Source organism: Mobula birostris, chromosome 4, assembly GCF_030028105.1.
Source record: "Mobula birostris isolate sMobBir1 chromosome 4, sMobBir1.hap1, whole genome shotgun sequence".
Classification (NCBI taxonomy): Eukaryota; Metazoa; Chordata; class Chondrichthyes; order Myliobatiformes; family Myliobatidae; genus Mobula; species Mobula birostris.
Window position 1 is genome coordinate 41,701,051 of NC_092373.1, and position 25,644 is coordinate 41,726,694.

Consider the following 25,644-nt stretch of genomic DNA (forward strand, 5'->3'; position numbering starts at 1 on the left):
CACAAGGCATAGGTGAACAGCATGATGAAATACTGTCCATTTGCCTAAGTGCAGAACAAGCATCATTCAAGAAACTCAATGGCATCCAGGATGAAGTAACCTTCCCAACAGCACTCTATTGACTACCTAAGCAATCATTTTCTCAAGCTCTCGTAGAGTGTTTGCATCGGCTGCTAGCTGCAAAGTCCAATGGACTTCCTCAGCCAGGCTTCTCCAGTACTATCTCCCAAACTCATCTAGTCACCATCAAAAAACACAGGACATTGGAAACACTGCCACCTACAGGTTCCCTGAATGATGAACAGTGCGCTGTTGACTTTGAGAACTCACCAGGCCTTCAACATTGCTGGATTTTAATCCTGTAATTTCATTCCCATCTGCATTGTGGAATTTGGTCTCTCAGGATAATTGTAGCAGTGGTTCATTACCACCGAGTCAAGTGCAATTAGCGGTGGTTACTAAATGCTAGCATTGAAGTTGTCACCCAGATTCTGGGAAACAGATAAATAAGAAAAAAAAGTGCTAAACCATTCTCCTCCACTGAACTGAATGCATTCTCACATGGACAATCATCTGCTTCGACTCTATTCACTTCTAAAAGTGTTATAAAGAACATGTGAAACATTTCCTGTCCCTTTTGTTGCTGTTCCTCTCTGCCTTGTGGCACACTGGACAGCAACCTTGCTGTTTCTTCAGCATTTGTCTGCTTTATTACGAAGCCGAGTTGCTAGCTCGACGCTGAACCCAGCACGGATGGAAAGTGTGCAAGAAGCCACCTGGCCTCAAACCTGGGTCCATTTGCACTGAAGTCCGGTGCAGATGTCACTTAGCACTGGCCGGCTATTCACACCCTTTGATTCACCACTTCTCCCAGTGCATTGAAATGTTTTGTGCAACTTGCCCTGCACTAAAGCACTCAATCACCTGACATTTCAGTAACCTCTCACTGTCACACAGCCATTTCTTACTCTTACTCTTTTTTGACTTCATAGCAGACAGGCTGACTAACAACATTTACTGGAATCCCATGGGCTGTCACCATTACATTTCCTCCCACCCAGCTTCTACCAAGGGCTCAGTCCCGTTCCACAGGTTTCTCCCGCTCAGAGGCACAAGAGTTGTAAAGATCAGAAGCAGGCCCTATAGCCTAACTCATCCATAATAAAGTTGCCTACCTGAGCTAGTATTATTTACCTGTGCTCCTTTTATCACATCCCTGTCTAAATGTTTTATAAAACCTATGTCCCCTAGTTTTAAACTCCTCTGCTCTGGGAAAAAAGACTGATTAGTCACCTTATCTATACCACTCATGATTTTATATACCTCTGTAAGATCATCTCTGTTCCCCCCCCCACCCCCACCCCCCGAGCCTCCTATGCTCCAGGGGAAAAAGCCCTAGCCTATCCAATCACTCCTTATAACTTAAGACCTCTAGTTCTGGTAAGATCTTTGTGAATATCTTCTATCTTCTGCACCCTTCCTACCTTAATGACATCCTTCATGTAGCTGGATGATCAGAACTGCACATAATACTACAGCTGCATTCTCATCAATAAGTCCCCTTGTCAATTCTTTTTGGTCATTTCTTCAAAAATCTCAATCAAATTCATAAGATATGCTTTCTAAATGCACAAAGTCACGTTGACCATCCCAAATTAGTTCTGAATGCAACTAGAACCTGCCTCTCTAAATCCACCCCCCCCCAGTAACTTTCCCACCATGCTCACTGGTCTGTAGCTCCCTGGCTTGTCCTCGCATCCCTTCTCAACATTAGCCACCCTCCAATCTTCTAGTAGCTCACCTATGCTTAACAATGGCACAATATTTCTGCTAGGCACCCAGCAATTACTTCACCAGCTTTCCACTGTGTCCTATGATATACGTAGTCAGGCACTGGGGTTTTATCCAACTTTAATCACTTCCAAACATCATTATTTTCTTCCCTGAACTCTCTACCTTCCATGATCTCCGCAGTAAGCAATGCAGTTGGGAAACATTCATTTAAGACCTTGTCCATCCCCTGAATCTCTCCACATAGATGACCACATTAATTCTTAAAGGGACCTACTCTCCCTAGTTACCAATTTGCGTATGTGTGTAAATATATATTATTCCATTTCCTGCACTTCTGCTGTTACACTTTCTTCACACCCCCAGAACTGTGATTTACTTTGTCCTCACCTTTTGCCCCACTAGCTTCCACACTTCTGACGATGCTGACCTGTTGCTACTGCTAAGTACAATTTTACTTCCTTCTTTCAACATTCCAATTAAAGTTTTCCCATTGTGATACCATGGTTCACTCCTCCATTTCCTCCCGCCCTTCCCACGGCACTTTTCCACGCAAACAGAAACTGAAGCAACACCTGCCATTTTACCACAAATCTTCCTTACAATCCTTGCAGGTGGAACTGTGATTTGGTTTTACTTCTTCTGAGTTATTACCTAGCAGTTGCTGCCTATGATCAGATGTCCTCTATAGGGAGAGTGCCAAATGCACGCTGAGTGAAATAACTCCGCTCAATGTGATTGCCAGCTTTTGGTTGACTGTCATTTTAATTCCTTATCTCACTCCCACTCTGACAACTCTGTCCTCAGCCTACGACTCTTGTCAAATGAATCTCAATGTAAGGTAAAAGAACAGTATGTTATTGTCCAAGGCAGCTCATCACAGCTTTGGGATTCACCAACAATTTTAGATAATCACATTTCCTGTTTCTATTTCAGATTTCCAGTTACTTTCCATTTGTAATTTTAGATACATGATCTCTTCCATCACCTTACATCTCCTTCAGACTAAACCCCTTTTCATTTAATCCACCATCATTATCCCACTCCTTTATTATCATTTTTGTCACCAATAGCTTCCACTCACTTTAGTTTCCTTATCTCCCTTCTCACTCTGTGCCTGACTTTTATATGATCACAAGACACTGCTGGTTATCAAGTACTGCGAGTTGCTCAGTAGTGATGGTGCTGGACCTATTGTTGTGTTGTCACTTGCTACATACCGTTGTTGTGCTGAGGCTGTGTGCAGTCTAAAAAAAAGTGAGTGATTGTCTAGGAAGCTTTTCTTGTGATTGCAAGACCCAGTTGGACATTGGTAATGTAGAATACTGCAAGTCCAGATCACTGGCTCATCGGTGGGTCCGATGGCATGGAAGCTGCATGTCCTCAGTTGTGGCGAGGACTAGCTGCGGGGTAGCCTATTGTAGTCGCTCAGGAAAGTAGATGCCGAGGCAGTGTGGGAGAAAGCAGAGGCCTCTGGAGCCCATGCTGGGTTGGGGCTAGCACCTCTCATTGGTGCTGCCCTCCAGTGTCTGCTCAGTAGAAGAACGAATGGACCAGGACAACATCCCAGACAGCATCATTCTACAAGCCATGTCATTCAGGGATCTGGGCTATATTTTTTTTGTGACCATATGCTTCTTGCTATCATAACCATAAGTGCTATGTGCTTTGTGCTGTGTGCTGCTGGTAATGTGTTTTGTACCTTGGCCCACAGAGGAATGCTGCTCTGTTTTGCTGAGTTAATTGAGAAATTAACTCAGTTTCTCTCCACAGATGCTCCTTGACCTGCTGTGCATTTAAATCATTTTCTACTTCTACCTGCACAGCCTTTTATCTGTACACCCTGCGCAAAGGATCATACACTGGCAACATTTTCCTTCTGCAATCTGTACAGGCTGGGAAACTGCAAACAGCTGTTGCCTTGACTAGTATATTTTCACTTGCTTCTGCTGATTGTGTGTGGCTTGATAAACCACTGCTCACTATATCCCTCCCCCCCCAACAGCAAGGGTAGTCCTCCAACCTTATTTAATGACCTGCTGAGGCTCATTCCCCATGCACGTATGCCCTGTGTTATAAGTATGTGGATGTGAGACATTTCCTGATTCATCAGAGCCTGTGATGCTTTCGATGTTGAACTGCAGCACCCATAATACATGGGAGTGTAATTAGGCCATTCAGGCCATTATGTCTGCTTCCTATTTCATCAGAGCTGATTTATTACTCCCCTTCATCTCGAGGAGACATTCACTGCCAAGCTGATTCTACTACATGCTTGATAAATCTACGCAAGGTGGTGTTTTGGCCAGATCCAAAATTTGAATTTCAACTAAATAAGATACAAGAAGGACATACTTCCTCAGGGGCACAAATCAGCATATCACTGGCACACAGAGGTAAAGGATCCACCAGTTGGGAAGATTTGAGAGTACTTAACTGAACAGCCCCATCACAACACCCAAGATGTCTGCAATTTGATGCATTGTTGCCATTTTGCTCTCAGTGAAGAAACCAAGCAGCAAGCGAAACAGGGTAATAAAGGAAGCCCTCGAGATAGTGAGCATAAGATTGATGTGTTGCCAGGTGTGCAATCTGGACCATTTAATAGAAAATAATTCCAATTAAATTTTAAATTAGTCTTAGCTCAAATATTTTGCCAATGCAATGTCTGTGCTCACGTCTGCATTAAATTTCTGATTTGAATTCTTTGCACTGGAATCATTAGAGTGTCCATTGAGACCTGGCATGTTGACTACCTGAGCTTCATGAGGGGAAGTATAACTGCAGAATAATATGCCAAATGGGAAAAAAAATCTGAAATAAAAGCAGTAAACGCTGGGAACACTCAGCATGTCCGATAGCGTCCATGGAAAAAGGAAGCTTTTCACGGATTGAACCCCTTAGTAAAAACTTGCCTGTCTGGAACCATCATATTTTAACACCGTCATATCAAAGGTGAACATTATATTTAATATTAATAGATACCTATGTGTATATAGGTTTATTTATGTTGATGTTAGGTAGAGATAAGCAGCAACTCTCAAGTAATACAGCAGTGCCTGGGACATTAATATATTAACGTTGTTCTATATAATGTAATTGATTGATAGAAACATAGAAATCTACAGCACGTTACAGGCCCTTCAGCCCATAATGTTGTGCCAACCATGTAACCTACTCTAGAGACTGTCTAGAATTTCCCTACCGCATAGCCCTCTATTTTTCTAAGCTCCATGTACCTACCTAAGAGTCTCTTAAAAGACCCTGTTGTATCCACCTCCACCACCTTCACTAGCAGTGCATTCCACGCACCCACTCCTCTCTGTGTAAAAAAACTTACCTCTGACATCCTCCTTGTACCTACTTCCAAGCACCTTAAAACAATGTCCCCTCGTGCCAGCCATTTCAGCCCTGGGAAAAAGCCTTTGGCCATCCATACGATCAATGCCTCTCATCATCTTGTACACCTCTATCAGGTCACCTCTCATCCTCCATCACTCTAAGGACAAATTCAATCAAGCTATTCTCATAAGGCATGCTCTCCAATCCAGGCAACATCCTTGTAAATCTCCTCTGCACTCTCTTTCTATAGTTTCCACATCCTTCCTGCAGTGAGGTGACCAGAACTGAACATAGACTGATAAAGTGCTACACTCAGTACTATACGTGTGCACATTACAAATGGAGTCAAACAGCAAAGAAACAGACCCTTCAGCCCACTTTGTCTATGCAAACCAAACTGTCTCCCTAAGATAGTCTCATTTGCCTGTGCTTGGCCTATATCCCTCATAACCATAAGATCACAAGATACAGGAGCAGAATCAGGCCATTTGGCCCATCGAGTCTGCTCCATCATTTCATCATGGCTGATCCATTTTCCCTCTCAGCCCAATCTCCTGCCTTTTCTCTGTATCCCTTCATGCCCTGACTAATCAAGAATCTATCAACCTCTGCCTTAAAAATACCTAATGACTTGGCCCTCCATAATTGTACGTGGCAACAAATTCCACAGATTCACCATTCTCTGGCTAGAGAAATTCCTTCTCATCTCCATTCTAAGTGGATGTCTTTCTATTCTGACAACTCCTCCACATCCACTCTATCGAGGCCTTTCAACATTTGATAGATTTTAATGAGGTCACCCCTCATTCTTCTGAATTCCAGTGAGTACAGGCCAGGAGCCATCAAACACTCCTCATATGACAAGCCGTTCAATCCCAGAATCATTTTCGTGAACCTCCTTTGAACCCTCTCCAATGTCAGCACATCCTTTCTTAGGTACTCCCAATACTCCAAGTGAGGCCTATCGATGTGCTTGTCTAAATGTCTTTTAACCACTGTAAATATACCCACATCTACAATTTCCTCTGACAGCTCATTCTAAGTTCCCACCACCATCTCTGTGAAAAAAATTCCCTTCAGGTCCCTTTTAAATCTTCCCCCTAATAAACTTATGCCCTCTAATTTAGAGCCCCCCACATAAACCCTGGGGAAAAGACTGCAACCATGTACCTTACCCATGCCTTTTATGACTTTATATGCCTCTCATGACTTTATCTGCCTCTGAAAGGTCGCCTCCTCCGCAGCCTCTTAAACTCCAGGGAAATAAGTGCCAGCTCATTCAGTCTGCCCATATAATTCAAGCCCTCCAGTCCCGGTAACACATTTATGAATCATCTGTGCACTCTTACCAGCTTAATAACATCCTTCCTCTAGCTGGACAATCAGACAGCACACGATACATTGGACTTAATGTAATTCCAAGAGATTTACTTACTTGTTTTTTTCTACATGTAATTCCATATTGTTTGGAAGAGCAGTGACATGTCATGTTAAAGACAATATATGCTTTTCCTGCTGAATGAGTAAGACCTGCTGAAGAGTGGGCATTAGTCCACTCCCCAGACCATCTGAGTGGCATTTATCCTGTGTTTTTCTGCACCAGACTTAGGAATGAATCGATAAATTACATACAACAAAACATCAGATAAGTTTACACACAAATTGTGTGAAGTCCAAGTGAGGGTCTAGGGTGCATTCATAAACACCTTCCACAATACTTTCAGCTGTCATCAGCTATTTCAGGGTTTAATAGGATGGGCTGGTACTGAAAAGAGAGAGATTACTTTTAAGCATTCTTACCAAATTACGTAATTTCAGAATCCATTTCTAAATGCCAACAGCTTCATATAGTCAGTGATGTCAGCCAGGTCTAGTCCTGTGCCAATTCTCCCCTACTTTAAGGATCTGACCTACTTGCAGCTTCTGATTGTGACAGAACATGGTAGCCACACTTGAATAAAAACAGAAGAAATCTAAGGAAGTTGCTGTCCAGTTCCATTTGCTAGTTAAAGCCCAAACTGTTTCAATAGAAAGTAGACCATGTCATCTTCAACTGGCTCCATTTTTACGTATACAAGGTCTCTGAATATATTCCACTGCTTTAAGGTAATGGAACACAAAATAACCATCGCCATTAAGCGTGCCGCTGGAAATCTCAAGAGTATTTCGTTGGTGCTCAACTACGTGATTAACTGGGTTTAACTTTCTTGAGTGAGAACTCATTTCCTGGTATTAGTCCGCAAAGCTCTGAGGATAAATTCCCTTTATTATTAATAAAATATAAAACTGAACCACACAAGAGAAAAGTTAAGTAGACATTATGTGATCTAACTTATTTCAATACGCGAAGTCCCAACTTGTCAGGTGCAAGCATCATATATATATTGGATTTACTTGTATCTTTATCGACTTCTGGGAGATTTCACTAGACTTTACCTGGAGTTAGTGTGGGAACACACCTGAAGGTTTATCTATGACTGATATATACACATAGTGCCTATAAAAAGTATTCACCCTCTTGGAAGTTTTCATGTTTTATTGTTTTACAACATTGAATCACAGTGGAATTAATTTGGCTTTTTGACACTGATCAACACAAGAAGATTATTTCATGTCAAAGTGAAAACAGATCTCTGCAAAGTGATCTAAATTAATTACAAATATAATACACAAAATAATTGATTGCATAAGTACTCACCCCCTTTAATATGACATACCAAATCATCACTGGTCCAGCCATTCAGTTTTAGAAGTCACATAATTAGTTAAATGGAGATCTGTGTGCAGTTAAGGTGTTTCAATTGATTGTAGTAAAAATACACCTGTATCTGGAAAGTCCAACTGCTGCTGAGTCAGAATCCTGGCAAAAACTACACCATGATGATAAAAGAACATTCCAAGCAACTCTTTGTAAAGGTTATTGATAAGTACAAGCTCGGAGATAAAAGAAAATTTCCAAGTCATTGAATATACTCCAGGGTACAGTTAGGTGAATCATCAAGAAATGGAAAGAATGTGGCACAGCTGTAAATCTGCCTAGAGCAGGCCATCCTCAAAAACTGGGAGACCGTGCAAGAAGGGAACTAGTGAGGGAGGCCACCAAGAGACCTATGATAACTCTGGAGGAGTTACAAGCTTCAGTGGCTGAGACGAGAGAGACTGCACATACAACTGTTGCCCAGGTGCTTCACAAGTCACAGATTTATGGGACAGTAGCAACGAGAAAGCCACTGTTGAAAAAAATTCACATGAAATCTCGGCTAGAGTTTGCCAGAAGGCATGTGGGAAACCTTGAAGAGAGCTGGAAGAAGGTTCTATGGTCTGATGAAACCAAAATTGAGCTTTTTGACCATCACACTTAACGCCATGTTTGGCGTAAGCCAAACAGCGCACATCATCAAGAACACACCATCCCTACCACATGCCGGTGGCTGCATCGTGCTGTGGGGATGCTTCACTGCAGCAGGCTCTGAAAGGCTTGTGAAGATAGAGGGTAAAATGAATGCAGCAAAATACAGGGAAATCCTGGAGGAAAACCTGATGCCATCTGCAAGAGGACTATGACATGGGAGATTTGTTTTCCAGCAAGACAATAACCCCAAGCATAAAGCCAAAGCTACACAGGAATTGCTTAAAAACAACATAGATAATATCCTGGAGTGGCTAAGTCAGAGTCCAGACCTCAGTCCAATTGAGAATTAGTGGTTGGACCTGAAAAGGGCTATTCACTCATGATCCCCATGCAATCTGACAGAGCTTGAGCAGTTTTTAAAAGAAGAATGGGGAAAAATTGAGCATCCAAATGTGCAAAGCTGACAGAGACCTATCCAAATAGATTCAAGGCTGTAATTGCTGCCAAAGGTACATCTACTAAATACTGATTGGAAGGGGGTGAATACTTATGCAATCAATTATTTTGTGTTTATATTTGTAATTAATTTAAATCACTTTGTAGAGATCTGATTTCACTTTGATATGAAAAAGTCTTTTTCTGTTGATTAGTGTCAAAGAAGCCAAATGAAATCCACTGGGATTCAATGTTGTAAAATAATAAAACATGAAAACTGTATATATTTATAATGTTTTCTTTCAATTATAAATTTTCAGGTACAGAGTCAACTATAGTTACAGTTGACAATAATAACAACTTATACCTAAATAATTCAGTACAGATTTTGCTATTTTCCCCTGGAAACACCTTGCCGAAGGACATTTACTAGCAGTCAGCTTACATCTTCTGCACTTCACTTCTAATTTGACAGTAATGCGAGAAATCCCAAATTATTTTGGGTTTTGAATATTCTTAGTGTTTAACCATGATTCAGGAGCTATTTCTTCAGCTGACCTTGTAAATCACTATGCTGCAGGGCTACTCCTATCAAACAGATGGACTAAAACCATTATTACTACAGAAAACAGAAAGTACTTGAACAGAACTGAGGAAGCCAACCCAATCTAAAATTGCAAAGGTATAACAGATCGTACTAATACCAGAATTTTCTTTATGTATATACTATTTTCCAAACTTGTTGCCATTATCAGTCTGATAGTTCAGAACATGCTGTTGAGATTACCTTCCTCTTGCAACTAGGAAACAATGTGATCCAATGAAACCTAGAAAGCTGAGAACACCTTCTCTGACCATCTAGCACATCTGTGGGCTTTATCTTTCATTCCAGAAATAAATTCTGATTTCCAAGTGAACGCATGGAGCTGGTCTCTCTAACCAGCAGCAGAAATAGCTAATTCCTATTGCTTGCCTTTGAGGTTGAAGGCAGAAAAGTCAGAACAGTTAGGAGGAGGGATAGGGTGAAGAGCTAAGTGAAACAAAAGTTCAAAGTAAATTTATTATCAAAGTACATATACGTCACCACATTCAACCCTGAGATTTATTTTCTTTGGCCATTCACGGAAAATATAAGAAAAACAATAGAATTAATGAAAGACTGCCCCCAACAGGTTGGACAATCAATGAGCAAAAGACAATAAACTGCAAATAGAAAAAGAAAAAAAAAGAAATAATCATAATTATAAATAAATAAGCAATAAATATCAAGAACATGAGATGAAGAGTTCTTGAAAGAGAAATCCATAGCTTATGGGAACATTTCAGTGATGGGGCAAGTGAAGTTGAGCGAAATTATCCCTTCTGGTTCAGGAGCCTGATGGTTGAGGGGTAATAACTGTTGCTGAACCTGGTGGTGTAGATTCTGATGCTCCTGTACCTTCTCCCTGATGGCAGCAGTGAAAAGAGAGCATGGTCTGGGTGGTAGGGGTCCTTGATGATGGGTGCTGCTTTTCTGTGACAGGCCTCCATGCAGATATGCTCATTGGTGCGGAGGGCTTTACCTGTGATAGATGGGGTTGTATCCGCGACCTTTTGTAGGATTTTCTGTTCAAGGCATTGGTATTTCCATACCAGGCTGTGATGCAACCAGTCAATATACTCTCCACTGCACATCTATAGAAGTTTGTCAAAGTTTTAGATGTCATACCGAATCTTTGCAAACTTCTAAGAAATTAGAGGCACTGCCTCTACATTCTATAGGGTGCAGTTGAAGTGCAGGTTCAGTCATAACTCAAACAGCAGCACCATGGGCAGCCAGAACATTTTCTAAGGATCATTCACTCGAGCCACCCTCCCCAGACCTCGAAAACCTCACAGTTTTCATTACCAGCACTTGCCCACCCGCCTGCCAGTGTACCTCATAGGTCTCCTCCACAACTAATTTAAGGAATGCTAATGCCAAATGCAAAATTTCAGAAATTTTTGTACAGCAATTTGGTTTACATTAGAACATAAGTTAACTGGGGAAAAAAATAAGCAGTAGGTTTATTCAAGTCTATACTGCTTCAGTATGTGTTTGATTTTTATCCAGGTTCTCCCAGTGGTACCTCAGGGTCCAATCCACCAGTTTACTCTTCAATTTCAGCCACACCAAATACTTTCTTTAAAAGGTGCTGTTAGCCTTCAAATTGTAACCCTACATGTCAATTTTCCACACCTAGCCGTCCACCCAATTCCAGACAACTTGAATTGAATTGACTTTATTTCTTACATCCTTCACATAAGTGAGGAGTAAAAATCTTTCCGTTATGTCTTTGTCTGAATCTGCAATGTGCAAATCATAGTAATTTGTAATAAATAGTATGTACAGTAAGATATACAACATAACAGTCAATATAGCTTAGAAATACAATTGTGTTAGCATGAACTTCACCCCTACAAGGTGCAGACAGTAACCAAGTATTACTGTGTTTTCTTAATATGAAACAAAATCCAAATGACGAGGAGCACAATTTTTTTTTGTGACAAGGGCTCATTGAGCTCACTGTAAAACCAGACAGCAATGCAAGAAAGCCTCATTTGTTTGCAATGGTACTAACTTTGCAACAAATGTCCTTTCACAAATATTCATCTAATATTCCTTTGACTTAACTTTATTAACTACAATCTGTTCTGGATTCTAGTGGATGGTTCAACTTTTACACACTTTCAAACTTTTAATAATTTTATTTGATCCCTACTAAAGATGCTGTGTCCTGGCGCCAAGTTAAAGTTAAAAGAAAACTTATTTTCAAAGTATGTATATGTTTCCATACACTACCTCGAGATTCATTTTCTTGTAGGCATTTATGGGAAAATGAATACAATAGAATTTATGAAAAACTATACATAAATGAAGATGGACAACAACCAATGTGCAAAAGACAATAAAAAATAATACCTAGAACAGGAGTTGCAAAGAGTTCTTGAAAGTGAGTCTGTAGGTCATAGATTCAGTTCAGAATTGTGGTGAATGAAGTTCCTCACATTGGTTCAGGAGCCTGATGGTTGTAGGGTATTAACTGTTCCTGAACCTGGTGGTGTGGGACCTTCTGCCTGGTGGCAGTAGCAACAGTGCATGGCCTGGACAGTGGGATTCCTTGATGATGGATTCTACTTTCTTCTGGCATTGCTCCATGTAAATGTACTCAATGGTAGAGAGGTCTTTGCCTGTGATAGACTGGGCCATATCCGCCACTTTCTGCATTTTTCCATTCCTGGCTTTGGTGTTTCCATACCAGACTGCAATGTAACCAGTTAGGATACTCTCCACTGTGCATCTACAGAAGTTTGTCAAAGTTTTTGATGACCTGCCAAATCTATGCAAATTTCTAGGAAGGTCGAAGCACTGTTGTGCCTTCTTTCTGATGGCACTTGCGTGCTAGAGCCAGGACAGATCCTCTGATATGCAATTGCCAAGGAAGTTAATGCTATTGGCCCTCTCCACCTCTGATCTCCTAATGACAACTGGTTCATGGACCTCAGATTCTTCTTCCTGTGGGTGATATCAGCTCTTTGGTTTTGCTGATGTTGAATGAGAGGTTCCTTTTGCGGCGCCACTCAACCAGACTTCCAATATCCCTTCTACATGCTGATTCATCACTGCCTTTGATTTGGTTAACAACAGTACTGTTGCCTGCACAATTTAAATGTGGCATTAGAGTTGTACTTAGCCACACAAACATAGGCATTAGGTAGATATAGCATGGGGCCAAGCACAGAACCGTGCGTGCACCTGTACTGATGGTGAGCCTGGAAGATGTTGTTGCTAATCCAAACCAACTTCTGCCAGTGAGGAAATCGAGTCCTCTGGAAGGAAGCCACACTTAATAGCTTGAATGCTGAGGCGCTGAACTCAAGTCACTGCATTGGTATTTTCCCGCAAGGAGTATGTGATCACAGAATCACTACGGATATATAATTTCTCCTGTAGATGATATCATCTCATCAACTCTACATTGCACCTTTCTCATCTCACCAAACTGCTTTTCATGAGTAAATAGTTTCCAGTAGCAGTATAGCCATCATTCAGTATGAATTCAACACTGCCCTTCATTTACTCACTGATCCTTTATCAGTTTACGTCACCTTCCAGTCATTTAAATTCTTCTGTTCTCTGGCACATCAGAGGCCCTGCCTTCTATTCTCTCCCTAGCCCCAACTTTTATCTGCATTTTAAAACTTTCTTTTGCTCTAGTGGACCCGAAACATTAATTGTTTCTCCCTCTCCTGACCTGCTGAGTATTGACAACATTTTCTATTTTATTTGCATCTTCTTGATATTCATCAGTCCCATAAGAAGTCACAGACCAGACAAAGGCTAGTACCCAGAAACAGATTGCAAGCATAACACCACCAAATAATTGCAGCTGAGATCAGAACTCAACTCTGACTGCTGGTCAAACTCTGCCAACTGCTAGTAGTTTATTACTTGGAGCATTGTGCACTATTGAAGTAGTTCACTGTAAGAGGTGAAATGCAGCAAGATAAAATGGACAACACTCATTGTCATGACATATATGCAGTGGTCTATCAAAGAATGGACGCATCAACAAACTGGACAACTCTGTCCCCATGCCACATGGCAAAGCATGGTGGTGGGAGATGGCGACTGGAAAGTAATACAAGAAAGAGCACCAACAGTTCGTCAATGTGCAGGACATGTGAATTTTGTCAATATGCAGAAAACGTGAATTCTGAATGATTTCTTTCATCACAGCCAAATAGAATCAATACAGGTTAGTAATTGTGTAAATATGATTTAGAGAATCAAGTACAAATCAGATCAAACAACTGACAAATCAGCCATTGTCAAAATGGGTCATCCTTTGAATTCAGTGGATTTGCTCAACATTGATTGGTTGTTTGCTCACTTAACATGAAAGCATCAGCATTTTCAATAGGCAGCTCTACCGAGGACAACAGTTATCTCAGTGCTGATGCTGCCACAGTACGAGTTCAGCCAAAGGTAATTATTTTTCATAGCCTTACTGGCTGAACAGCATCGCTCCTCTTGACAAAATATTGTTGCAGTGGTGCAGCAAGTACCTCAGAATGGACATGATTTTCATGTGTGTAAGTATTTATTGAAAAAGTTATCCCATGAGATCTAAAGAGAATGACAGAAGATGCTAATATTCTTTTCAATTAGGACCCCTCAGATGAGCCGGCTAGCCTGTTTGATGGTTGTTGGAATGTGTAACATACCATTATCACTGGGTTGATGTAGATTAGCAACCTGACAACCAATTCAGCAGTATGACAATGATCTATAACCCGTTACATTTGGATATTGTGATTAATTGACATTCTCAGGCACCGTGTCGTGTTTTGCAGTATTCATAGTTTTCTCTCTTAGATTTAGGAAAGTTTAACATTTGCCTTTCTTTAACAAATACTAGATTCAATCAAAAACTTGATTAAAAAAGGTAACTATAGTTCATTTAAATTTTCCAAAACTGAGCATATTTGCATTGAACTCTAGGGAAATTGTTTATATATTCTGAGGATATTCAATGCTCATGCAGATTTTTACTAAATGCATCACTCATATGTATATGAATACGTTATAATTTTTTTGAAGAATTGCAGTCATTATTTTATAACAAGTTCTGCAGATGAAACAAATTTTTCAGTTGTGTAGCATTAACTCTATAAAGGCCTCTGGTCCTGAGACAATATTGCTGTTCAACTGCACAGCTGTGTCTAATTATCACTCTTTTGAGCTCATGGGATAAAATTTAAATGAATTTGCATGATGCTTTGAGCAAAATAAAAGAAATCTGTATTAATTTTGATTGGACAATGCGGTTATATATTGATGATAATGGTTTGACCGCATGTCATTTCCTCACTTACCACTATAGATATGCGTACACGTTTCGACTTTCTGTGCTCTGACATTGCCTGATTCTTTGATGGAAAGAGGATAATTCAGGTTATACATCTCTTGTAGCACCATCAGGGATGAAGCCTTGCATCTGCCTTAAAATTAGCTGCAACATTTTCAGTCAAAACAAGATTTCCTCTAACAGTTAAATTTTTCATGCTTCTTTGTCTTCCACCTACCAATAATTTAAAAAATTACTTCATAATAATAATCTACTGTGCCAAAAAATGCAGCAGTACTTAATAGTGATGCAGTTGCTGACGCCTCACATCACTGGAGGTTATGTCACAATCTGACAGGGTGTCACAATAGGATCTGTTAGCTGTTCAGCTACAATTTATGAAACATGACAGATATAGTACAAATATAGCAGCACTAGAGATTTATTACATAATAAAAGCACGGTATATTGTATGAGGAGGAATGAATAAAGCTTTTTACTTGTCACTCAGCAGCCTGCGATGATCCAATGCAAAGCAGTGTAAATTTTTGAAGGCAGCACATTAATTCGCAGTACTTTCAACAGTTTGCTTACCATATCCCTTCATGTAGAGGAAGAATTTAAACCAACATGACTCAATATGAAAATCACACCTTATTCACTGGAAACAAGTTAGCCTGTGATTTTGGCATCACAATCTCTCAATAGCAGCCTCCTTGAATCCCATCAACTTTACCACATTATTTGTAAGGAAACAATGTTATTCATCCAAAAGCTTGCTGTTGACGTAAAATTTGGGCTACGTTGTCTCAAAATAACTTGTACAGCATTTTTTTCCTTCTTTCTGAAGAGCTAGCTTTAACAGAACATATTTGAGTGAGCATCTTCCTTATATGTTTTATGTTTCAATAGCTTTTGTCTAGTGATCTGAAGGTCGCTAGTTCGAGCCTCAGCTGTGGCAGTGTGTTTGTGTCCTTGAGTAAGGCACTTAACCACACATTGCTCTAGTGTCTGTGCAAGGAGTGGCGCCCCACACGGACTTCCAACTTGTGCCTTGTAAGGCATGAAAATGCCCGATGCAGGCCTCTCATGGTCTGAGTCGACGTTCCCTCCCCTCCCTTCAATAGCCTCCGAGATGAAGTAAGAATCATACTTATAGTTATACAGCACAAAAACAGGAACTGAGATCCAACTTGTTGTTATCAACCAAGTTTCCTACCAAAGCTAGTCTCATATCCCTCGAAATCCCTCTTATGCACCTGTCTGAATGTCTTTTAAATGTTGTAATTGTACCTGCCTCTACCACTTCCTTTAATAGCTCGTTCCACATACCCATCTCTCTCTATGTGAAAAAAAGTTGCCCCTCAGTTTCCCTTTAAATCTTTCCCTGTCACTTTAAATCTACGCCCTCTGGTTTTGGACCCCTCTATCCTGGGCAAATGACTGTGACCATTCACGTTATCTATGCCCCTTGTAATTTTATATACTATCAGATTACCCCTCAGTGTCCTATGCTCTAGGGAAAAATGGTTGATGGCAAAGCTGTCAGTTAATATCACTTATCCCATGAACTGAATAAGATATAAAAACGTTTTTCTGTAGATTTGCTGAGAATCAGTCAAGCACCATCATTTTCTCCTGATTGGTATGTTACTACAAAAACATATTCAAATGTGTAGAGTTTATTCATATTATCATGTGAGAAGGTTTCCCCAAGAAATGGCAAAGTGACAGTAAAATTTTATTGTGTGTGTTATAATATGGTTAAATAGGAAGGAAACTGCAATAGCTTGCGGAGCAAAGATTATAATACGAGGAGAGGTACAAGACTTTGGCTGAAGTTCATGTTACTATGGAAACCATTTTCATCAATGGTATGAAGAATACAGAACTTTCAGAGAAAGACTCTCAGACGAACTCTGTTCCTGATACCTAGAGATGTACTTGACACAACTTCACAGATGAAGGTAAATGTACTTTGAACTATAATCACAAAATTAGAAGAAATGAGTTGAACAAATAACAAGGGGCCACTTACCTCTCCTGGTTCATCCATTGAGTTTACACAAAACAGACTTTTCAACGCAATTCCTGTTTGATCGAGGGTACCTAAAGAAAGTAAATTAATGTTAAAAATTCCACTGACTTATCTCAGTATTCACATTCTTCATAATTAAATTTTCAATAATGGGTTAGATGACTAAGTCACTCCATTTTAACTGCCCGTCCATCCTTTTCTGGGGTTCATTTGTTGAGATTGAAATGCTGAGTAGTTCATCAAAGCAGCTGTTGTTCACGGAATACCATACAACCATACCTCACAGGAGTCACAAACTAACTATTACTGACTAAAGATTATATTAACAGGGTGCAGAAATCTGGCTGAGCGTTCTCTATTACAATTCAACACAAATAACCTCTACACAGAGGGCATTGCTGAAGACAATGTTCATTCTTGCAGATAGCTTTAGTTTACAATCAGTATCAACAGCAGTGAAGTATACTCTGAGCAGAATTAAAGCAGAATGTGAGATTTACAATAATTTTTAAAGGTAGCTACTTGGAGAATCTACAATGCTTGATGCTGCCAGGGGCAAAATTAAGAACAGCTATACAGCAACTAAATGACTAAAAGTTTGAAACAGTATTCTCCGTAGCAGCTTTCTATTTTATTAGAGACTTCATTTTCCCCTTTGAAGGTGTATCCCAGGACAAAAAAGTAAAACCCTATATGTACTGTGACTAAAATTCACATTCTTTCCAATATACTTCCATGTACAAAGCCATTTTAATTCTTTCCAAAGTAACAATGATTTGAAGTTTACAAGAATATAATGTAAAATTTTAACAAGTAAAATATTGAAAAAAGATTTCAGTTTACTTTGTACTTTATACTTTATTGTCGCCAAACAATTGATACTAGAACGTACAATCATCACAGCGATATTTGATTCTGTGCTTCCTGCTCCCTGGATTACAAATATTAAATATTAAAAATAGTAAAAATTAGTAAATATTAAAAATTTAAATTATAAATCCTAAATAGAAAATAGAAAATGGAAAGTAAGGTAGTGCAAAAAAACCGAGAGGCAGGTCCAGATATTTGGAGGGTACGGCCCAGATCCGGGTCAGGATCTGTTCAGCAGTCTTATCACAGTTGGAAAGAAGCTGTTCCCAAATCTGGCCGTACTGTGGGGGTAATTAAAGTTGCAACAATATACAGTATTATGATCATTTGTAAGCATTCTCATTGGCCTGTGAGTTTGACTTCAGTGGTGGGTAAATTGATGGAAAGTATTCTTAGGGATGGTATGTATAATTATCTGGATAGACAGGGTCTGATTAGGAACAGTCAACATGGATTTGTGTGTGGAAGGTCATGTTTGACAAATCTTATTGAATTTTTTGAAGAGGTTACTAGGAAAGTTGACGAGGGTAAAGCAGTGGATGTTGTCAAAATGGACTTCAGTAAGGCCTTTGACAAGGTCCCACACGAATGGTTGGTTAGGAAGGTTCAATTGTTAGGTATTAATATTGAAGTAGTAAAATGGATTCAGCAGTGGCTGGATGGGAGATGCCAGAGAGTGGTGGTGGATAACTGTTTGTCAGAATGGAGGTCGGTAACTAGTGGTGTGCCTCAGGGATCTGTACTGGGTCCAATGTTATTTGTCATATACATTAATGATCTGGATGATGGGGTGGTAAATTGGATGATACTAAGATAGGTGGAGTTGTGGATAATTAAGTAGGTTTTCAAAGCTTGCAGAGAGATTTAGGCCAGTTAGAAGAGTGGGCTGAAAGATGGCAGATGGAGTTTAATGCTGATAAATGTGAGGTGCTACAATTTGGTAGGACTAATCAAAATAGGACATACATGGTAAATGGTAGGGCATTGAAGAATGCAGTAGAACAGAGGGATCTGGGAATAATGGTGCATAGTTCCCTGAAGGTGGAATCTCATGTGGATAGGGTGGTGAAGAAAGCTTTTGGTATGCTGGCCTTTATAAATCAGAGCATTGAGTATAGGAGTTGGGATATAATGTTGAAATTGTATAAGGCATTGGTGAGGCCAAATTTGGAGTATTGTGTACAGTTTTAGTCACCGAATTATAGGAAAGATGTCAACAAAATAGAGAGAGTACAGAGAAGATTTACTAGAATGTTACCTGGGTTTCATCACCTAAATTACAGAGAAAGGTTGAACAAGTTGGGCCTTTATTCTTTGGAACGTAGAAGGTTGAGGAGGGACTTGATAGAGGTATTTAAAATTATGAGGGGGATAGATAGAATTGACGTGGATAGGCTTTTTCCATTGAGAGTGGGGGACATTCAAACAAGAGGATATGAGTTGAGAGTTAAAGGGCAAAAGTTTAGGGGTAACATGAGGGGGAACTTCTTTACTCAGAGAGTGGTAGCTGTGTGGAACGAGCTTCCAGCAGAAGTGGTTGAGGCAGGTTTGACATTGTCGTTTAAAGTTAAATTGGACAGCTATATGGACAGAAAAGGAATGGAGGGTTATGGGCTGAGTGCAGGTCGGTGGGACTAGGTGAGAGTAAGAGTTCGGCACGGAGTAGAAGCGCCGAGATGGCCTGTTTCCGTGGTTATATATGGCTATATGTCAGCAATCTTTGTTCAAACTGAAAGGATGGTTATGAGAAAAGCTATCAGTACTTTATCTTGATCTTCACTATAGAACTAAAGAATATTTGAATATAAAATAGTTAAGAAATGCATACATTAAAGAATGACAGGTCTCAAAAGAGACAATTGAATTAGTCTGGATAGTGACTGAGTGAAGGGTGGATACAGCTGTGCCTGGATTAAAAACCCTATACGTTTCCCAAGGCAGGACTGTGGTGTCAGAATAATTGAGAATGGCAAATATTGCACAATGCTCACAAGACAGAAAGGGCTAAACTCATTAAAGAAAGGATCAAGGGTGGTTCTTATTCATGGAGGAGATAGTTTAAGGGAAATAAATTGGGACAAAATTAATTCGAAATATTAGTTGCTAATAATGGAAAATAGGCATGGATGTGGAAAAAAATCAAGTTGGATTTGCTAGATTGAGTTATTTGGTGAGGATTAATAATGGTAAAATGGTTTATGTCATACATATACCGAATGAAAAAGTATTTGACAAATGATTGCTTCTAAACTTGTTAGTAAAATTCCAAGAAATAAAACAGGCACTGACAACATTATAAGTACAGAACTGATAGGATGAGGACATCACCAACAATGGCAGCTCTTCTTGAGAAAGTGGGTAGTGAAGTTTCATCCACACCAGGGGTTCTAGTACTTAGATTCAGCCTTGATAAGGATTATTGATAATGAATAACTTGCATGTGACCCTGCAACCCTTTTCCAAGATGGTGGTGTTTGTGGTTAAAGAGCTGGGGCAAGAAACTACCTTGTACTTATGGATGGGCATATTCTGATGACATCGTACTTGTGATGGGGAAAAATTTACTTCGGGCATTGGATGGAATATTAATCAGGCAGGTTGCTTCATCCTGGATAATGTAGAGCTTGCGCACTGTTGGAGCTCCATTCTTTACAGTAATGAAGATTATTTTTGCTGATGTGCCTTGAGATTGTGGAAGGACTTTGGAGCATTTACTCACAAAATCAAGCAATAGAAAGTACCAGAAAGACTTTTAAATCAATTTTCACCCTTTCAGTTATGTATATAGAGTGTATCTTACTAAAGTGAAGCTAGAGATTACCAAAGTCCATTTGGATGGTTACAAAATTTTTCATTTGTAATCTTGACCAAATGTGCAAATTATGCGACGTTTCAATCACTTTTCCATCTGTAAGCTTTTGGTAAGTACTCAGGAAAAATAAGAAATGCAGCAGATTATCTAATTGAAATGCAGAAAACATAACAGCTGTTATTAAAACTACATGTAATGCAATTCTGCCACATTTAGTCATACAGAGTAAAATTGCCCTTTTTGGTCAAGTATCTATTGATGCTGCTCTCTACCTTTTCCAGGTAGTGGCCAATATAAACATAAAATTATAGTTCAGAACATCTTTATGCTATATTCTGTATAAAGTTTTACTCTCACATCTATTTAATAATATCCTTCAGTATTGAGATATACACAAAATATATTACAATTGGACATCATTCCGTCTACAAAATACACTGTAGTAATTTGCCCAGGTCACTTAAAAAGCATCTCCTGGTACCAAAATCTCTGCTATCAAGGATAACAAAGGCAGCTGGTACAATAAAACACCATGTGCAGATTGCCTCCAAGTCGCAGAAATGTTCCAAGAGCTCTGGGAGAAAACCTTCATCAAAAGTGCAGTGGCCCACCAGCCCTCGACAGTGAACCTGGCCCACGAGGCACTAATGGTATACTTGGCAAAGCACTGAAAACCTGTGCCAACCAACTGGCCAGAGCATTCCCGGACATCTTCAATCTCTCACTGCTACAGTCAGAGGTTCCTGCATGCTTCCAAAGGGCATCAATGGTTCTAGTACCCAAGCAAATCAGGGTAAGTTGCCTCAAGACCAATGACCCGGTAACACTCAGATCTACCGTGATGAAATGCTTTGAGAGTTTGGTAATGGCTAGAATTAACTCCTGCCTAAAGCAAGAACCTGGATCCAGTTCAATCTGCCTCCTGCCACGTTTGTTCTAGAGCAGAAGCAACTTCACTGGCTCTCTACTTGACCTTGGACCACCTGGATGTTAACAATACCTATGCCAAGCTGCTGCTTACTGATTACAGTTCAGTGTAATCAATAAACACCAGCAATCATACCTGCAGTTGATTAGAACAACCTCCAAAATGTGGGCCTCTGTACCTCCCTCTGTTAAAGGATTCTTGACTTCCTCATCAGAAGACCACAGTTAGTGTGGATTGGAAATAACATCTCCTCCTCACTGAAGGTCAACCTGGCACGCCCCAAGGATGCGTGATTAGCCTGCTGATCTATTCTTTATACAGTCATGACTGTGTAGATAGGCACAGTGTAAACACCAGCTATAAACTTCCTGATGACGTAACTTTTGTTGGCAGACTCTTAGATGGTGATAAGGAGGTGTACAGTAGCGATAGATCAACTGGTTGAGTGGTGTCACAACAACAACCTTGCACTCTGCGTCATTAAGACCAAAGAATTGATTGTGGACTTCTGGAAGGGAAAGTCAGGAGAACACACACCATCCTAATTGAGGGGTCAGCGGTGGAAAGAGGGAACTTCTTCACATTCCTGGGTGTCAATATCTCTGAAAATCTATTCCTGGGCTTAACGAATTGATGCAATTATAAAGTGGACACGCCAGAGTCTATATTTAATTAAAGACTCTGGCAAATTTCTCCTGATGTACCGTGGAGAGAATTCTGATTGGTTGCATCTCCATCTACTATGGAAGCTGCAGAGGCTTGCAAACCCAGCCAAATGCATCATGGGTACTAGCTTGCCCACCATCAAGGACATCTTCAAAAGACAATGCCTCAAGAAGGCAGCATCCGTTATTAAGGACCCTCCCCACCCAGGACATACCCTCTTCTCACTACTACCATCAGGGAGGGTATACAGGAGCCTGAAGACACACACTCAACATTTCAGTAACAGCGTCTTCCGTTCCACCACCAGTTTTCTGAATGGTCCATGAATACTACCTCACTATTTTGTTCCCTTTTGTCACTACTTACTTATTTTGAAATACTTCCTCTTGTAACTTAAAGCAATTTTTAAATCTATTCCAGTGCACTGCTGCCACAAAACAACAAATTTCACAACATACACCTGATTCTGATTCAAGAGCGATAAGAGATGAGCAATAATGTTGGTCCTTTAAGCTATGGCCCCATCTTGAAACACGAGTACAGATAGAATGAAAATGGAAAGAAAATCAAAGCAGATATTGGTGAGGCACAAAGAAATGTCGTCTGAGAGCTGGCATAGACTTAATGGGCTGAATGGCCTCCTTTACCATCATTAGGAAAGTGGAAGTACAGTACTGTGCAAAAGTCTTAGGCACTCTAGATTTTTTATCTGGTTTCAGATGGTACGGCCTTTACAGAGCCATAATCTCAACATCACTAAGGCGATCTAGGATTACCTAAAGACTGAAGCCAGTGAGACAGCCAAAGTCTGCCAAAGAACTGTGGCAAGTTTTCCAAATTGCTTGGAACAACCTACCAGACAATCTTCTTACACAATTGCACGACAGTGTACCGAAGAGAACTGATGCAGTTTTAAAGGCAAAGAAAGGGTGGTCACACCAAATATTGATTTGATTTAGTTTTTTTCCCCTGTTTACTACTCGTTATAGTGATTCTTTTGATATTTGGAAACTTTTCGTTTCGTTATTTTTGAAAGCATCTTGGCTTTACAGAATGTTTAACATGTGCCTCAGACTTTTGCACAGTACTTGCCATGGAGAAGAGTGCGTTCTTACTCATCATTCTGACTGTGCCAGATAGTGGACTACTGAATTAGAGTGAAGGAGGGGCTGAAAGAAAGTGCTTATAACCATAATTATTGGCGCAAGTTTATATCTGCCTTCTTCACCATCTTCCTGTGAGAGACACAAGACATTCAGCAGAAGCTGGAGATCTTGTGCAACACGCACAAAATACTGGAGGAACTCAGCAGGTCAGGCAGCAACTATGGAGAGGAATAAACCTTTATTCCCCTCCATAGATGTTGCCTTTCCTGCTGAGTTCCTCTAGCATTTGGTATGTGTTCCTGTGCTCAAATTTGTGCTATTACTTTTTGCAACTGTATGTGCTATCGTAACTATACTGTGTGCGCTCTGTGCAATGCACTGTTTCATTTAGCTGTATACAATTGACAATTGAACTTGAGATGAATAGAGAAGCTGCCTTGGTTGGAATGACTGGCTGAGAAATTGTGCAAGTAGTTGTAAAGGAAAATATATGTAGATATGTTTTTACATTGGCAAAATATGTTGGACACTATGTTTACACAGGAGAGCATTATCTCAGATAGGTGTAAGAAGAGTAAGCAACCATAAACTTAAAAATACTCAAGTTACAACATGGAAACCCGTTTTCTATTTACAGTTGCTAATGCAAGTTCAAAAGGAATGTCAGATGTTACAGGGACAAATTTAAAAGTTCATTGTTGACACTAAATACATGGAATGTCAAAATGTACGACGAGGAGATAATTCAGAGAGATCTGGAGAGCATTAGCTTTTGAGTTAATGCTGTTTAGTACAGATAAATAAGATGGTGCACGTAACAACAAATCACATTTAATGTGATTACAAGATAGAAGGTTGAACTTTGATGCAGATTATTCCAGAGAAAAATCTTGGAATAGCTCAATCCTCAGATTTCAGAGTATTAAATGAATAGCTTCAGATGGCACTGCAAGAATCAATGACAGATTGTTACTCATCTTGTTAGGTAATAGTGCAAAGTCTTAAAGATGTGAGAAATTAAATCTGGCATGAGTTTGTGCTGTGAGATAAAATAATTAGCGAAAAAGGTCTTCACTGCATTATTAAGAGTTAGGAGCATGAGTTCAGAAATTTGTTATTAACTCTTTAAAGTAAACTCATAAAATAGTTTTAGTCACCATTCTTCTGAATGGTGTGGGAAGATGTGGAATCGATATGGGTAGAGCTGCGTAACACTAAGGGGCAGAAGACGCTGGTGGGAGTTGTGTACAGGCCACCTAACAGTAGTAATGAGGTCGGAGATGGTATTAAACAGGAAATTAGAAATGTGTGCAATAAAGGAACAGCAGTTATAATGGGTGACTTCAATCTACATGTAGATTGGGTGAACCAAATTGGTAAAGGTGCTGAGGAAGAGGATTTCTTGGAATGTATGCGGGATGGTTTTTTGAACCAACATGTCGAGGAACCAACTAGAGAGCAGGCTATTCTGGACTGGGTTTTGAGCAATGAGGAAGGGTTAATTAGCGATCTTGTCGTGAGAGGCCCTTTGGGTAAGAGTGACCATAATATGGTGGAATTCTTCATTAAGATGGAGAGTGACATAGTTAATTCAGAAACAAAGGTTCTGAACTTAAAGAGGGGTAACTTTGAAGGTATGAGACGTGAATTAGCTAAGATAGACTGGCAAATGACACTTAAAGGATTGACGGTGGATATGCAATGGCAAGCATTTAAAGGTTGCATGGATGAACTACAACAATTGTTCATCCCAGTTTGCAAAAGAATAAATCAAGGAAGGTAGTGCACCCGTGGCTGACAAGAGAAATTAGGGATAGTATCAATTCCAAAGAAGCAGCATACAAATTAGCCAGAGAAAGTGGCTCACCTGAGGACTGGGAGAAATTCAGAGTTCAGCAGAGGAGGACAAAGGGCTTAATTAGGAAGGGGAAAAAAGATTATGAGAGAAAACTGGGAGGGAACATAAAAACTGACTGTAAAAGCTTTTATAGGTATGTAAAAAGGAAAAGACTGGTAAAGACAAATGTAGGTCCCCTACAGACAGAAACAGGTGAATTGATTATGGGGAGCAAGGACATGGCAGACCAATTGAATAATTACTTTGGTTCTGTCTTCACTAAGGAGGACATAAATAATCTTCCAGAAATAGTATGGGACAGAGGGTCCAGTGAGATGGAGGAACTGAGCGAAATACTTGTTAGTAGGGAAGTGGTGTTAGGTAAATTGAAGGGATTGAAGGCAGATAAATCCCCAGGGCCAGATGGTCTGCATCCCAGAGTGCTTAAGGAAGTAGCCCAAGAAATAGTGGATGCATTAGTGATAATTTTTCAAAACTCGTTAGATTCTGGACTAGTTCCTGAGGATTGGAGGGTGGCTAATGTAACCCCACTTTTTAAAAAAGGAGGGAGAGAGAAACCAGGGAATTATAGACCGG

At 40.0% G+C, this 25,644-nt stretch overlaps 1 protein-coding gene across 5 annotated transcripts in view; it reads right to left on the minus strand.

Annotated features, from left to right (window-relative positions):
- LOC140196298 (chloride channel protein 2-like) overlaps window positions 1–25,644 on the minus strand; it is a 558,437-nt gene that overhangs the window by 53,358 nt on the left and 479,435 nt on the right. For 4 of the 5 annotated variants that reach the window (XM_072255259.1, XM_072255257.1, XM_072255255.1 and 1 more), the window contains 2 exons: window positions 16,829–16,899; window positions 14,819–14,872 (listed from right to left, as the gene is read on the minus strand). In XM_072255259.1, the coding sequence (XP_072111360.1) occupies window positions 14,819–14,872; window positions 16,829–16,899 (125 nt within the window). The remainder of the gene's footprint in view (window positions 1–14,818; window positions 14,873–16,828; window positions 16,900–25,644) is intronic. The other variant, XM_072255256.1, reaches the window with a different exon arrangement.